General features: G+C 42.1%; 1 protein-coding gene across 4 annotated transcripts in view; it reads left to right on the top strand.

Annotated features, from left to right (window-relative positions):
• The window catches only part of nr6a1.S (nuclear receptor subfamily 6 group A member 1 S homeolog), a 146,334-nt gene extending 143,894 nt beyond the window's left edge, over positions 1–2,440 (top strand). For 3 of the 4 annotated variants that reach the window (XM_041574150.1, XM_018231927.2, XM_018231929.2), the window contains one exon: positions 1,585–2,230. In XM_041574150.1, the coding sequence (XP_041430084.1) occupies positions 1,585–1,673 (89 nt within the window). In that variant the 3' untranslated portion in view covers positions 1,674–2,230. 4 annotated transcript variants of the gene reach the window in all.
• The last annotated feature ends 12,507 nt before the right edge of the window (positions 2,441–14,947 follow it).

Here is a 14,947-nt window from a genome sequence, read left to right as displayed (position 1 = left end):
TGTTTTACCAATATTTATTCAAATTGTATATGAATTAGGGCTTCATGGAGACCCTATACCTCCTGGATCCCCCAGCAGCTGCCGGGACTGTTCCGCTGTAGTTATGCCACTGCTCATTGGACCACCCCGTGGAAGAGCAATTCCAGCTCTGTTTCTTTTATGAATTAAACCCAGGCTCAGCACTCAAGGTGGCTATAGAAGCACAAATATTATCGTACTAGACAAAGTTGTGGTGTGTATATGGCGGGAGATTACCTGATTGATATTGGTCGACTCATTGATCGACCAGGTGGGAAAGGTGCCTGAACATCGCCCATTGTTTACCTCGGATACAGGTAGAATTCTATAGTTTCTACATGTATATCTCAAAATGCAGCTCTAAATGTCTGTACTGAAAATGAGCAATCTTTCCTGCAACATATGATCTTAATTGTTGAGTCTATGGCCACTTTAAGGATCTTGCAGCTCTGGAGAGCCACACAACCTTTGATTAACGGGTTCCTGTCATCGGAAAACATGTTTTTTTCAAAACGCATCAGTTAATAGTGCGACTCCAGCTGAATTCTGCACTGAAATCCATTTCTCAAAAGAGAAATTTTGAAATCTGAAATGGGGCTAGACATTTTGTCAATTTCCCAGCTTCTTCTGGTCATGTGACTTGTGCCTGCACTTTAGGAGAGAAATGCTTTCTGGCAGACTGCTGTTTTTCCTTCTCAATGTAACTGAAGGAGTCTCAGTGGGACATGGGTTTTTACTATTGAGTGCTGTTCTTAGATCTACCAGGCAGCTGTTATCTTGTGTTAGGGAGCTGTTATCTGGTTACCTTCCCGTTACCTTCCAACTTGCAGTGCAGCAGTAAAGAGTTATTGAAGTTTATCCGAGCACAAGTCACATGACTTGGGGCAGCTGGGAAATTGACAATATGTCTAGCCTCATGTCAGATTTCAAAAATGAATATAAAAAAAATCTGTTTGCTCTTTTGAGAAATGGATTTCATTGCAGAATTCTCCTGGAGCAGCACTATTAACTGATTCATTTTGAAAATGTTTTTTTTTCCCATGACAGTATCCCTTTAAGTAATGCAAAAGGAATAAAAAGTGAAGACCAGTATCCTATTCGGTTCCTACTGGTAAATGTTATGCGGTTCTAAGCCATTTGGTGTTGCAGTGATTGGCCATCCAGGATACGAGGGCAAACTCCTGGTGGGCTTAGGTGTCAGTAGGCCCTCCTACTTCTAACCATTTCATGGTCATTCCCTATTTTTATATTGGAGCAAAGAAAAGAAATAGATGTCAGAATAAATGATTGTATCTAAAGAAATGAGACAAGGCGAATGAAGAGGTGTTGAGGAGTATGGAGAGTGTGCGCCTATGGTCAAAGGTTGGGCATTCCAGTTCAACAGCGAGGTATCAAAGATGTCCACAACGGGATTCTATTGGTGCTATCAGACCAGAGGCTTCTCTCATACTCATCTAAGATAAAGACCAAGCAGCAAATTCTGCCTTTTCTATTGTTAAGAACACAATCCTTCACAAGATAATTACTCTGAGGCTGACTGAGACATCAAACTCTTCTTTTCTGCAGGAAAACTGGTGAATGTGCCTCTGGAACAACTTCCACTGCTATTCAAAGCCTTTCTTCACTCGTGCAAAACTAGTGTAACCAAGGAGTGAGAGAGATGCTAAATCAGCGTGGAAATTGCATTGAGGCTACTTGGATCATCTAAAGAAGTGAGGGAGAAAAAAAGACAGTATCAGCCCAAAAAAAATGGGAACAAAAAAGGAGAAAAAATATTTTTTTCAAACTCTTTTCTTATATATTTATTTCCTGGCAGAGTTGAATGTATTATCTTCAACACGGGTGCACAAATGAAAAACAAAGGCAGATTCTTGCATTTCATTGCTGTTTACATACATATTTTTTGTCTTTTTTTTTTTTTTCTTAAACACCTTTTTGTGGAGAACTTTTCTGCATTGCAGGCGTTAGATGTTACAGTGTTGCCTTTTTAATACAAATTTTGTAATTTTTTTTCTTTTTCAATGAATTTAGATTTATTTTTTGTGTGGGAGGGAGGGTAAGAGTTATTTTGATAGCGTTGGGCAAAAACTACCTCAATTTTGTGTTTTGTTAGAATTTTTTTTTGTACTGTAGACAATATTGCTTTTGATCAGAAATTGGGCAGTGATTTGACTAAGGGAATAGGGAATCTACTGTGTTTGGCTTTGCGATGGGGTCCTCTTAAGCTCCCCATACACAGGCTGATGTAAGTTGCAGACAGATTAAATTTGCAGCTTATTGCCCAGTGTATGAGGCCAACTTAATTTGTTTTATCAATTACATTTTTTAGCTGCTTTATTTTCCTCTTAAATTGTTCTTAATATATTTGAAATGATCAGACAATACAATAAGATAAATAGTAATATAATTAATGGATGAATTCTGAATATATAAATAGTAATTTTTTTTAAAAAATATCTATAAAATATCCTTTACTAAGAATATTTATAGTAGCCGTGCTTGGTCCAAACCATTATTGATATATTTGCAAAGTACAAACCAACAGTTCTTTGTTAAGGGAACAGTGTGCACACTGTCAGGGGCGACTTGTAACCTTAATCCTAGTCTATTAACTGTATTATAGATGGACATTCAAAATCTGGTTTTGACAGTGATGCAATTTCACAGGCTCATGTATAACTTAACCGCTGCAAAATTAATTTATTTGGATGAAAGGATTTTATAAAAAGGGTCGCCGGCTAAATATTAAATATACATAGTTCTGCAGTGTTGCTTGTGCCTGAATTATCCATAAAGGCAAACTTACTTTGGAGCTAGCAATGCATCTTATCACTAATAGACACTTAGCACTGCTTAAAATGATGGCTAATAAGATATATAAATATATGCACTCTCATCTGGTTCATAAAATCTATCTTTATGCCATTGATAGAAGTCCATAACGTCATCTAGTGTCTTTTCACAACAAGGAAAACATTTATTTAGCATTTGTAGAGGAAATGTCTGCTTCTGGGGCACAACAGTAAAGCGAAGCTTAATGTATCACCAATTATTATCATCCGCTTCTTAAAAATCTAGACACTAAATACCTTTGGGAAGTGATTATTAAGGTTGATAGTTTTTAAATAGTGACTGTTAATTAATAGGGCACAGATCCTTTAGACTGGGGTTTCTGTAGTCTTGCAGGAGCACCAACAACTTTGTTGTTGGGTACTTGGAAAATAAAATTTGATATTTAAAAAACCGGTATGGGATCAGTTATCTGGAAAGCTCCGAATTACGGAAAGGCCATCTCCCATAGACTCCATTATATTAAAATAATCCAAATTTTTCTCTGTAATAATAAAACAGTAGCTTGTACTTGATCCCAACTAAGATATAATTAATCCTTACAGGAAGCAAAAACAGCCTATTGGGTTTATTTAATGTTTACATGATTTTCTAGTAGAAGATCCAAATTGCAAAAAGATCAATTATCTGGAAAACCCCAGGTCCTGAGCATTCTGAAAAACCGGTACCATACCTGTATATGAATTTAACAAAAGTTTCAACTAAATCCCTATTCCATAACCTGCAGTGTAGTTATGGAGCATCAAAAAGCCAAACACAATGTATTTCCCTAAGCCAAACTTGGCTGAATTTGCCATCACTGTCTCTGACCATCTTGTTGGTGGTGTAGGCTTAGCGGTAAAAATGAGGCTTGCCCTGATGTGAAAGGCAGCAGTGAGCTCGTACTGATGCTCAGTGGAATAAGGGCACATATTGGGTCGAATATTTGTCCTGCCGACACTATCATGCTGCATGGCATTCCACAGGAATATAGCCAAATTAGAAAGTATATCAAACAGGACATAACTTGGATTTGTGTCTTAAACTGAATGTAAAAACCATGTCTGGGTATACACTACTAAGCCATGGCCACACAAGCTTCTGTATGTAGGAGAAATAAGATAAACCCTACTGACGCATATGGAGACATTGTGCCCATGTTGTAGCAAGGAAAGGCGAAAAGTTACGAGCCAGTAAAGGAAACCTAGAGACAGGACAAGCAGCTTGGAACTTACCACTGTTGGTTTCAATAGTGTATGGATGTGTCAGATCCTGGGTAGGGCACAGGCATGATCTCTTCACATGTGTCAGTCTCACTTAAAACTGTAATTGGCTTAGCAAGGGCCCAATGTGAAGGTGGAAATGGTAAAATAGACAATGCCAAACCGGTGGCCCTCTTGTTGTTACTCCTAGTACTCCAAACAGCTTTGTATCAACAACAGTATTATGGAACTGAGCCCTCAGCAGCCCTCCAGTTGTTGCAGAGCTAAAACACCCTGCATTCTTCCTACAGATAAGCTGGTAAAGGTATGATGGGATTTAGGCTGTCAATCAAATGGGGGCAACCAAGATCCGAAGGTTCCTCCAAGAAAGATAGATTAGAAGATTGAATGGGGACAGTGCCCACTCTGACTGAACACAGTGCAGGCAGGGCCTCATCTGTATTTTCTATATTTCCTTTTTCTGTACAGACCCCAGGGGGCTTGTGCCTTTAAACAGGGTAAAAAGAGAATTTTTTTTTTTTCTATTGCAGTCTCATGTCCACTGCAGTCTCATGTATGCCGAAAAAGATGTATTAGTGAACTTTGATATAGACATTAGCGCATCCTCTCTACAAACTCTGATTTCACTATAAAGGACAGATATTATAGAAGTAATCCCATCTAACTGTGGGTGAAAGAAAGCCACTGTGACGGCAGAACGGCCAGCAGGCACAGATATATCCCTTTTATTATTACTGTTGCTAGTAGGGTGCTGGGCACCATCTGTTTTGGAATGGGTGCAAGCAGGTGGGGAGACTGATATGCAAGTCTGTATTTTTAATATAGGTGCATACATACATAAATACATAATCTCTAGCTTTTTATAGTTCAACATGTAGCACAGGCCCCAGTTTGGTCATACTAACCAGTCGATGGAAGTTAATAGCTAGAAGGCCACAGATTGGGCATCTCCCATCTACACAATACTACAAATTAATGAACAAACTAAAATAAAGATGTAATTGTAGTACTGGCTAATCTCTGCATCCAAATCTTATCATTAGATCTGCTGCAACAAAACCACACAAGTTTAAACTTTGCCTCACACATTGTCTGTCTTTCAGAACTAGACGTTTTTTGTTTGTTTGTTCTATTCTGTTATTTCGGGGGTGGGACTTGAAATTGTCTTATTTTTTATTAGAATTTTTCTTTCTAAAAATATATATATTGTGTTTTTTCTGCTTTTGTTATTTTCTGGTGGGGGTTGACTAGTTGCTTTTGCTTCTAAAATGAATGTTTTGGAATGTCTTGGAACCTTCTTTATCATTAACCCTTTCACCAAAGGAGCAGGTAACTCACAGATTTCTTTCCCTAGTACAAATTAAAAGGCAAAATGCTCTACCACTGAAATGCCGCTTGGATGTCATTTACATTTTATAATGGCACAAACATGCTTTTCACACCTTATAAGTGACATACCAGCAACAATTTCAGTGGTGGCGGTATTTTGTGGGTTAAAAAGCAGATGACAAAACACCTTGTGCGTCTCTGCCCTGTTGTTGTGTGTGCTTGGGTTATTGAGACAACCAAAAAACTGTGCCACATCCCACTGGCTTCATATAGAATCACCCAGCACTGCCGGTACAGGGGTTTTCCCTCCACTAATGCACATTAGAGCATCCTCAAGCCAAAAACTCCCTGCACTAGTTGTGTCTTGGTAGGAGTTCACACTGAAGTGAGTGGGAGGTGCCACATGCAGTTTTGGGAACTAACTGCCCAATGCCACCATTAATTATCGATAGATTGGCAGTCGTCATATCTGTAGCTATTTAGTTGGAAATCTGTGTATTGCAATGTCTGGTCCATCCCCAAGATTGTCAGGGCTACGTTTGTTTTCAGTGAAATAGACTTGCCTTACTAACTATGCAAGATCCCTGGCAGACAGGATCACTAGGCATTCTGTATGATGTGTGGGGAGTCCCAAAGGGATGTTTTCATGCTATAGACCCAAATGTCATTTTTTTATCTGTTTAAATGTTATTGTGTCAAGTGTCAGTATACAGTGGCAATTCTCAACACCCCCCTTCCCAAGCGTTTACATTGCCAACGCCGGAGGGCGTTGTTACTGCAGTTGCGCTCTCTGCACTAGAAGAGCTGCATTTCCGATTTAAAAAATGGAAATTCGACTCTTAAAGTTACAAGAAGTGGCTTTTTGCTTCCCCTGGTAACTTGTGCAGCACTGCCCTCTTAGGCGAGATTATCAACTCACCTCATACCAGCAGCTCCCCTGTTTTGTACGACTGTGGGTAACATTATCTGGCAGTGAAAGGTTAAAATGCCATGTGCCTGCACTGGGCTCAATTTCTATAAACCAGGCAACCTGCATTTCATAATCTGTTGGCAAGGGCCATGATGGTTTGAGAGTTTTGCTTCTGCAACAGCTGAGATGCTTAAGGGTTTCCATGTATTCCTTGCACAAGGTGGGCACACGTTTATAAAGGGCAATGAAAGCCTAACAAAAGTTATAGGTAATGAAGGGTTAACATGCGGTAATACTTTATTACTATTACCGGACTGTCTTGTGTCCGCAGTATTGAAAGACAGAAGAACACTTTAAAGTGTGTATATCTTAATCACTTCACCGGAAGAGGGCTGTGCTAAGACTTCCTAGAGATGTGGACGGTTTGTTAGGCTTTACTTGCCTTTTAGTTACCCCACTGCAAATTAAATTAGCCCACTGCTATATCATACCAAATCAGTATTCCGCTCCGAGGGCAACATTGCTGGTGTCCAGCTGCTGCACAATATAACCCTCGGGGCTCCAGTCACCCCCTCTCCTGCACCAAACACCGGCCGATCAGCCTTTTTCTTTTAAATGTATTACGGGTATGCTGATTGGCTGCTTCAGCCCATCGTATAATTGTGCCTAAAATGATGTGCTTGTACTGCAGAGAAAAGAACCCCAAGGATTAACCTATTACCTCTTCCACCCCCTTCTATATCTCTGGCTTCTCTGAGTGAAGGGGGGATACAAATACAAAAGTATGGGACACAAAAGAGGGTTGGTCATGTGACAGGAGAGTAACTTTGTATGCAAAATTATGTTGTTTTCCCGTTATCAATGTCCAAACGTTGTACTTAGGAAAAGGAGAGAGAATTTTCCCCAACACCTCCTAAAATGTAGTGGAAAAACTACCTCATCCCAGAAAACTACCTCTTTGGTTCAATAGGGGAAAGTAGCTGCAAAAAGGCTTGTTAAATATCAATTTATTCTTCTGTAAATGAATAAAATGAATGTACTGCTGGTTCTGCTCTTAATGAACTGATTTTCTTTGCAAATGTCGCTTCTCTATACATAGAGATATGACACTTGCAGCCCTGGGTAAGGAGACCGGGAATTTGCAACAGAATTTCGTTCCTTCTCAAAAAAGATTTAAATGCCTTTTTTTTGTGGCAGTGAATCCCCCCCCCCTCGTTGAAATTCATGTTTATTTTTGAATGCTAAATCTGTGTATTTGTGTAAATAATGTAAAGGAGGAGCTCATGGGGGAATGTACCATTTTATTGTGGGATGTTCCGTGTTCTTTCTCTGAGTACAGCACACATTCCTCTTCAGCCTTGCATTGCTTTGTAACTCCACTACCTTTGCAAATGTGACCAATGTGTATAAGAGCATGTCTAGCGAGTGATAGATGTTTCAACCAATAAATGTGAATTGTTCTTGTTATATGGCTCCGTCTGAATTTCTTTTCCACTTACAAAAAAACAAACAAATACTTTTTATATAAAATGTGTGTTCATTTTATATTATGGGTATGTATTGCCTCCAGGGCCGGACTGGGGGTAAAAAGCAGCCCGGGCAAAAAAAATCAAAGCAGCCCACTTGTAATGGTTTTTGTACACATCCACTCATATATTGGGGTAAAACTGCAAAAAAAAATATGTGCGTAAAGAGCTGCCTTGTAAAATATGTTTAAGATTCTGCAGCCTTGTGCCTTTATATTGCTTGATAAATATAGTGGGCTGTCTACTGTACGGCACAAGAACCATGACTGGGCCAAGCAGCGTTGGACTGAGGGGCCCCCCAGCCGCTAAGTCCAATCTGCCGGGAAACCACCTCTGTGAGTGTGCACACCTTTTCCTTGTGCGACTGGGGTCCGGGAGGTTAGGAGTAAGTACAGGGAGTGGGTCTGGGCTCTCAGGGGCCCCACCGGGTGTACTTACCTTTTGCCGGTGCGATCAGGGTCTGGGAGGTAAGGGGGAAGTGCACGGACTGGGTCTGGGCCAGCAGGGCCCGCCCTAGTAACACGGATACATTGGACAACAAAACATTTTTTTTACTATTTTATTCATTCTTATAATAAAAAAAAATTGAAGTGAAAAAGTGTTGAAAACAAACAGACAGTCCAGGTTAAATTTTTAAAAAAAGACAGATTTAGTCAGTACCTGATACTTTCAGCACAGTTGACTCTTCCTACCCCATAGTGATTTTGCCTGCTCTACAGAAATCCACACCAACCTGATGTTACTGTAACTGATGTGGTGTGTTCACAGGCAGGGAGCAATATGTGCAGGCTCAGCACAGGCAGGCAGGGCAGCAGCTGCAGTATCTCCTATTCATCCGGCTTCCATGCTCATGCTGAGAGTGCTGGGACATACAAACAGCCTGTAGAGGCAGCAGCGTCCGAGCAGAGAGGAGTGGGAGGGGCAGAGCCACAGTGTGAAAAAGGATGGAGGAGCGGTCCTAGAGCCCGCTGGATCAATCAGGAGCAGCAGCCCACTTACACTAAATAAAGAGCGGCCCGTCGGGAAAATGCCCGAACAGGCCAATTGCCAGTCCGGGCCTGATTGCCTCCTCAATGAAAGGGCAACCGAGGGATAAGAACATTTTGTTACAATGTATACTAATGTGTCTAGCCACATGGGGGAATGGACACGCTTGTTTGTTTTATGCTGGTTTTAAAATGGATTTGGGTGTTTGTATGAGCACCTGAGGAAGGATCACTAGAGGCGAAAATGTTGTGCATTTCTGAATAAAGTGATTACTGACTAAAGAAACTGGTTCTCCAGAGTGATATCTACGATTTATAATGGTTAACAGTAGTATCCCTGAGGGGGGGGTTATGGCCCACATTTCTGACACTTATGCATTAAATAACATTCTGAGCATTGAAAGGCGAAAACAGGGGCATTGGCCACTGCTTGCAGTGATGAACTAAATGCCCCATGTGCCTTATAGGTTTATTTTAAGTAAATTGTATCACTGGACTCTGGCTCAGGGTTGCCTGGTGCCCTCTGTCATTGTGACAAAATAGTCATTATTTATCTCCCATCATTGCTCAAGGGTGAGCAAAGCTGGCTGGGCAATCTAGGAAACCCAGACTGGCATGTAATATCCCCCCTCGAGGGTATGCATGCACGAATGAGCGCTCACACACAGACGCACCAACAACTCTAATGGAAGATACAGTAGGTGGTGCGGGGAAACAATGGCCCAGATTAGAAAAGGTACATGCATGGCGCCACCCCTCCAACTGTTGTCCCCTAGGCAAGTGCCTCTTCTGCTTACCTAAGAGTTTAAGTGATCAGCATTTGATGTGGGATCTCATGCTACAGACCCTGGTTCGATTCCCTGTGGCAACTCCCTGTGACCAGACAAGTGACTTAATACCATGCCAATGCCATGGGGACCCAGAATACAGTACTTGATGCACCTATAATGGCTGGTCAAAACATATTATATATATTTTTGTCCCTCTTACTTATATATTGGAAGGTATGGCTTTAATGGGGTATGGCTGGGCAGATCAGGGGCATCGCCATGCAGAGGTCCATTCTACCTGTTGATAGGGCCCACCTCCCAGGCACCCAAGTTTAGGGGGAGGGCCTTCTTACTTAGTCATATGGGGCCTTGTAATTAATAAAAGCTGCCCTAGGTATAGTCCCTGGTGACAACCATCTATCCATTACTTATCATTAACCAGCCAAAAATATGAACATCTGTTTTTATTTGTGTGTCTTATCAGCCATTATATTACAGCCATTATATTACTACTCTGCCTACCCCTAGTTCCGGCACTGGGTGGGTGCATGTGTATTGTAAGATGTTCTCTTGGCTATAAACAGGAAAGGACTGAGTGCCTGCCAGGAAGAAGTGGAAACAGCCCTGATTCACTACATGTGAAGGTAAAAAAAATTGCCAGCTACTTAAGCAGCAAATCACTTACCACTGGAAGGTGCAAGAATATATCGTTTTTTGACAGTAGAATATTTAACCACTCTCCAAATTTCCCACAGACACTGGCTGGTTTTCCGAAGTGAAATCGGAAAACTTTGTGACATTCGGCGCATGCGCAGTAGATCCGTACCGGTAAATGTTCCTACTGCGCATGTGCCAGAAGACACCGGTCAAAGCAGGAAGAAGACACGCGTGGGAGAAGATGGCGACTGTGAACTCCGTGGACAGGACCTGCGCAGAGGGGTGAGTACCAAGTTAGGGGCATTTGCCCAGGGGGACAGGTAGGCCTGGAGGGAGGGGGGGAACACAGGAGACGTGGGAGGGGTTTTGCGCCCAGGGGGTTTCCTTCTCCTTTAAGCAGGTACCTATGCTCTCCTAAACTTAGTTACAATTTGCATTTCTAACATATAAATAAATTGGTCAAAAATTAACCGTCGGTGGTCAGAACCCCCAAAAAATAAAATATATTGGTGGCCAGAGCCCCTCACAGTAGAAAAAAAACATTTGTGGCCATGCCCCCCACTCACACATTAATGTAAAAAAATAAAATTGTGACCAGGCACTTCCCATACAGTAACAGGAACCACAAATGGGTTAACTTATAGCCTGGAGTAAATTGCTGACAGGAATTCCTACTGATATTGTTTAAGTCCCGGTAATGCTGCATGGGTAATTATTGGATGAGTTGGAGGGGAAGTTCAAACCTCAGTTATCCAATCCCTGTGCAACTTAACCATGACAGACTCCAATGTTGTTAATGGAAGATGCAGCCATCTGATCTCCTGCACTCCCTTCCAAAATTAACAGCTCACAGATAGCAGGGCGAGCCTGGCTGATGAATTAAGTGCAGCACGGCTGGGCCCCCCATAAGACTAGTTGCCACCTTTTCCAGAAAAAAAACGGCCTTCCTATATACAGTATTTATATTTTTTCCCTATTAATAACATTGGGATCAACCATCATTTTTACCGGCCAGGCCTGTAAAATACCGGCCAGGTGGCAACCCTACATAAGACCTAAAAACCCCTGACCACCACTGATGGCCTTGCCAGAAAAATCAGAATAGGCCACACATCACTCTCATGCTGGATGCTGAAATTTATACCAACCAGACTTATGCCTTGCTTTAAAATCATTATTCATATTAAGGATTTGCCAGGTAGGTTAGTCATTGTAGCTTTACACCTGTTTATGCATGAGCCACATAAAAAAAAGCGTAAAAAGAAGTGCCTGGGGTTTGTCAAATAAAGGACTATGATTGGCCATACTGTAGCACCATGTGGGCTGCTAGCATGTCAGAGGCTGTATTTGATATTGAACTTGTGTCCCTGGATAATGTGTCTTAAAGCCAGGAACCTGCTTTGAGCCATTGAAGGCAACATGGAAGGGTGTGGCTGGGAATCACTCAGTTTAGTTTCTTGGAACTAGAGAAACAATAATCTGGGGCTCCAACTGAGATGAGTCCAAATGGCAGTATGTTTTGCAACATGACGCATGAAGTCGTAATAGCACAGTAACATACATACAGTAGTAACATATGTTGTATGAAAAAAGGCACTCACCTATTAAGTTCAACCTTTTAATGACTATATAAAATTCCTTGCTGACTCCAACACCCCCCCATCATGTATGTACAGACGCATGTATGATGGTGTCACGGAGGGATGGGCAGGAGAATGCGGCGACTACCTGTCGTAGGGGACAAAGGCCCAGACTAGGAGTAGGCAGAGGGAAGAGGTATGTGCCCAGTGATCCTCAAACACTGCACCCAAGGCATGTGTCTGTTCTGCCAACCCTTTGTTGTAGGCCTGCTTGGACTCTTAAAATTTGCTACTAAACTAGCCTCACTCCTACATCTTGTGATTGGCTGATTCATGTATTGATGGACTGTATACAAAATATAGGAATTCTTCAGCAATGAGATGTGATCCTTCCTAATAAGTTGCACAGTCAGACTTGGATGAGACAGAGGCAGATCCATGTTCTGATCAGTACAGTCTGCCCATCCACTTGTGAGGCCATATTGCTTTAATGTTCAGCCGGTCACATAGATCTGTCAGGTATAGCTCACCTTGGTTCAGCTGCAGCCATATCTGGTTTTTCCTATTGACCCTATCTAGCTGACAATATGCACCTATGGGCATCTTTTTCTACATTGTTCTTTTACAGAGAAACCCCACAAAAAGTTTTTTTTGAAGCAGAGGGATTTTTGTGACAGTGTCAATTTAAACGGGGTTAAGTAGACATGGCACCTATTTAGTACAGCATATAGTCATGCACACAGGCATGTGTCAGTTGCTCTGTGACAGTTGAAAACTGTCACTCTGCTCAGAGTTTCTTGACAGACTGAAGTGCTGTCAAGCAACTTAGACAAGAGAAGAGAATTTCACGAATTTTTGGTGATCATTTTATCAATTATGGATAAAAGAATAAATCAAGAGAGAGAAGACTGGACTTCTGATAGTGGAAAGAAAGAAAAAGATCCACAATTTGGCAGTAGAAGTCCAGGTCTCAGAGAGCACAAGAGGAAGAAAACCGTTGATGAGGAAAACATTAAGGGAGAGCCTAAACTTAAAAGGTTTAGAATTTCGAGGAACATCAGAAAAGAAGGAAATATCTCCCAAAAACGGCGTCAGTAACCGAGAGAAGTCTGTGATTTTCCCTATAGATCCCCTCCCTGCTGAATTTGCTGCTAACATTGGCCGTCTCAGGGTGGTACAGTCCTTTAAATATTTAGGGATCACCATAACGAAAGATTGCAAGGGTTTTGAGGAGGCCAACTTGTCCCCAATCACCAAGGCGCTGGCCAACAAAATTGATGTATGGACGCAATTACCCCTTACCCTCCCTGGCAGAGTGAACCTCTTTAAAATGATTTTCCTCCCCAAATTTTTATATGCCCTCCACAACTCCCCCATTACACCCAGATCCCAGTGGTTCAAATATGTGGATAGGCTTATCAGGAGACTTGTCTGGGCTGGGGATCGCCCCCGATTAAGTTTTAAAACCCTACAAGCCCCAGTTGCTAGAGGAGGACTAGCCCTTCCCAACCTTAAGCTATATTTTCTCGCAGGCCAGTTGACATACTCGCATTGGTGGCTGGTTCCCTGTCGAGACAACACCGCTACAATCCTAGAAGCTAACATTGTGGGGTCATTGGAAGCCCTAGCACACCTCCTTTATAGGGGACCTTCTATAAGGCACACTACCACGACTCCCATGCGAACAGTACTGGCGGCTTACCAAAAAGCACTTAAACTGGCACATGGGTCTCGAACAACATGGTCCAAGTGGACGCCTCTCTGGGGTAACAGCTGTCTTCCTCAGTTTCTCACTATTCCGGATGTCTATCATTGGGCTGCATGTGGTGTCAAACAATAGCAGGATGTAATAAGGGAAGGGGACTTAAAGTCATTCCAAGCACTAAAGGACGAATTTCGCCTGCCCCAGGGTATGTATTTCAGGTACCCTCCAGCTTTCCCACGCCTTTCGCTCCCAATTCCCTGAGAGACCATTGAACATGTCAGACACTGCTATAGAAAAATATTTACGTAAAGAGGGCCTAAACAAACCTCTCTCCCGTTCGTACACACTGCTAGGGTTGGCCTCCCCTGATCCACTAATTTCCGTCCTGGGTAAATGGAAGAGGGATATTCCTGAACTGACCGATGACATGTGGGAGGACAGCCTCAGGCAGATCCCCGAGATTACTATACCTGTGAGGGATCGGTACATTCAGATGAAGTTCCTAAATCGGGTCTATCTGACTCCCTATAGGCTGAGTAAAATGTTCTCTAATGCGTCCGATATTTGCTTTAGATGTGGGGGTGATGTTGGTTCATATATGCATGTATTTTGGCATTGTCCCACCATTCAGAAATTTTGGAAGGACATTGTGTTTTATTCCTCTGAAGCCGTAGACATGCCCCATATTGTGTCCCCACTGGTTTGTCTACTTGGCATATTTGAGGACCTAGATCTGGACCGCTGCTCCAAAAGCTGCTATCTCCAACTTCTCTACTTTGCAAAGAAAGCCATTCTACTGAATTGGAAATCTACTGCCCCTCCGTCTCTACCGTTCTGGCTGAATCTAGTTAACAGCTCTCTGTCTAACCAGAAACTGACATACCTCTCCCGTGGCTGTCCGGAAAAATTTACCAACATATGGGGCTTGTGGCTGGCCTACGGAGAAAACCCGGTTACTCTGCTGTGAAATGTAAATTGTTGAACTGTGCTGTTCCTGATTGCTAGACATTTTAACTTGCCCTGCTCCCATTGCCTTCGCTTTCCTCTCTTCTCCCTTCTCTCTCTATCTTTTTCTTCTCTTTTTCTCTTCTGTTGAAAACCTGAAAATAAAAACTTTTAAAAAAAAAAAACGGCGTCAGTGGGGCAAGACCATCTTTGTGAAGGAGAAAGTAATTAAGGGAGAGCCTAAACTTAAAAGGTTTAGAATTTCGAGGAACATCAGAAAAGAAGGAAATATCTCCCAAAAACGGCGTCAGTGGGGCAAGACCATCTTTGTGACGGAGAAAGTAAAGAGCATGAGGAGAGGGCGAAGCAGCGATGATGGGGAACCAGAAAAAGGTAAGGAGAAGCAGGCTGAACATCAAATAACTAATATTTGTCCAGTAAATCACCCTCCCTAGATATTTATGTCCCT

This window comes from Xenopus laevis, chromosome 8S (genome assembly GCF_017654675.1).
Source record: "Xenopus laevis strain J_2021 chromosome 8S, Xenopus_laevis_v10.1, whole genome shotgun sequence".
In the NCBI taxonomy this organism is placed as follows: Eukaryota; Metazoa; Chordata; class Amphibia; order Anura; family Pipidae; genus Xenopus; species Xenopus laevis.
The sequence above is the reverse complement of the archived record's forward strand: the minus strand, read 5'-3'. Positions and strand labels throughout refer to the sequence as shown.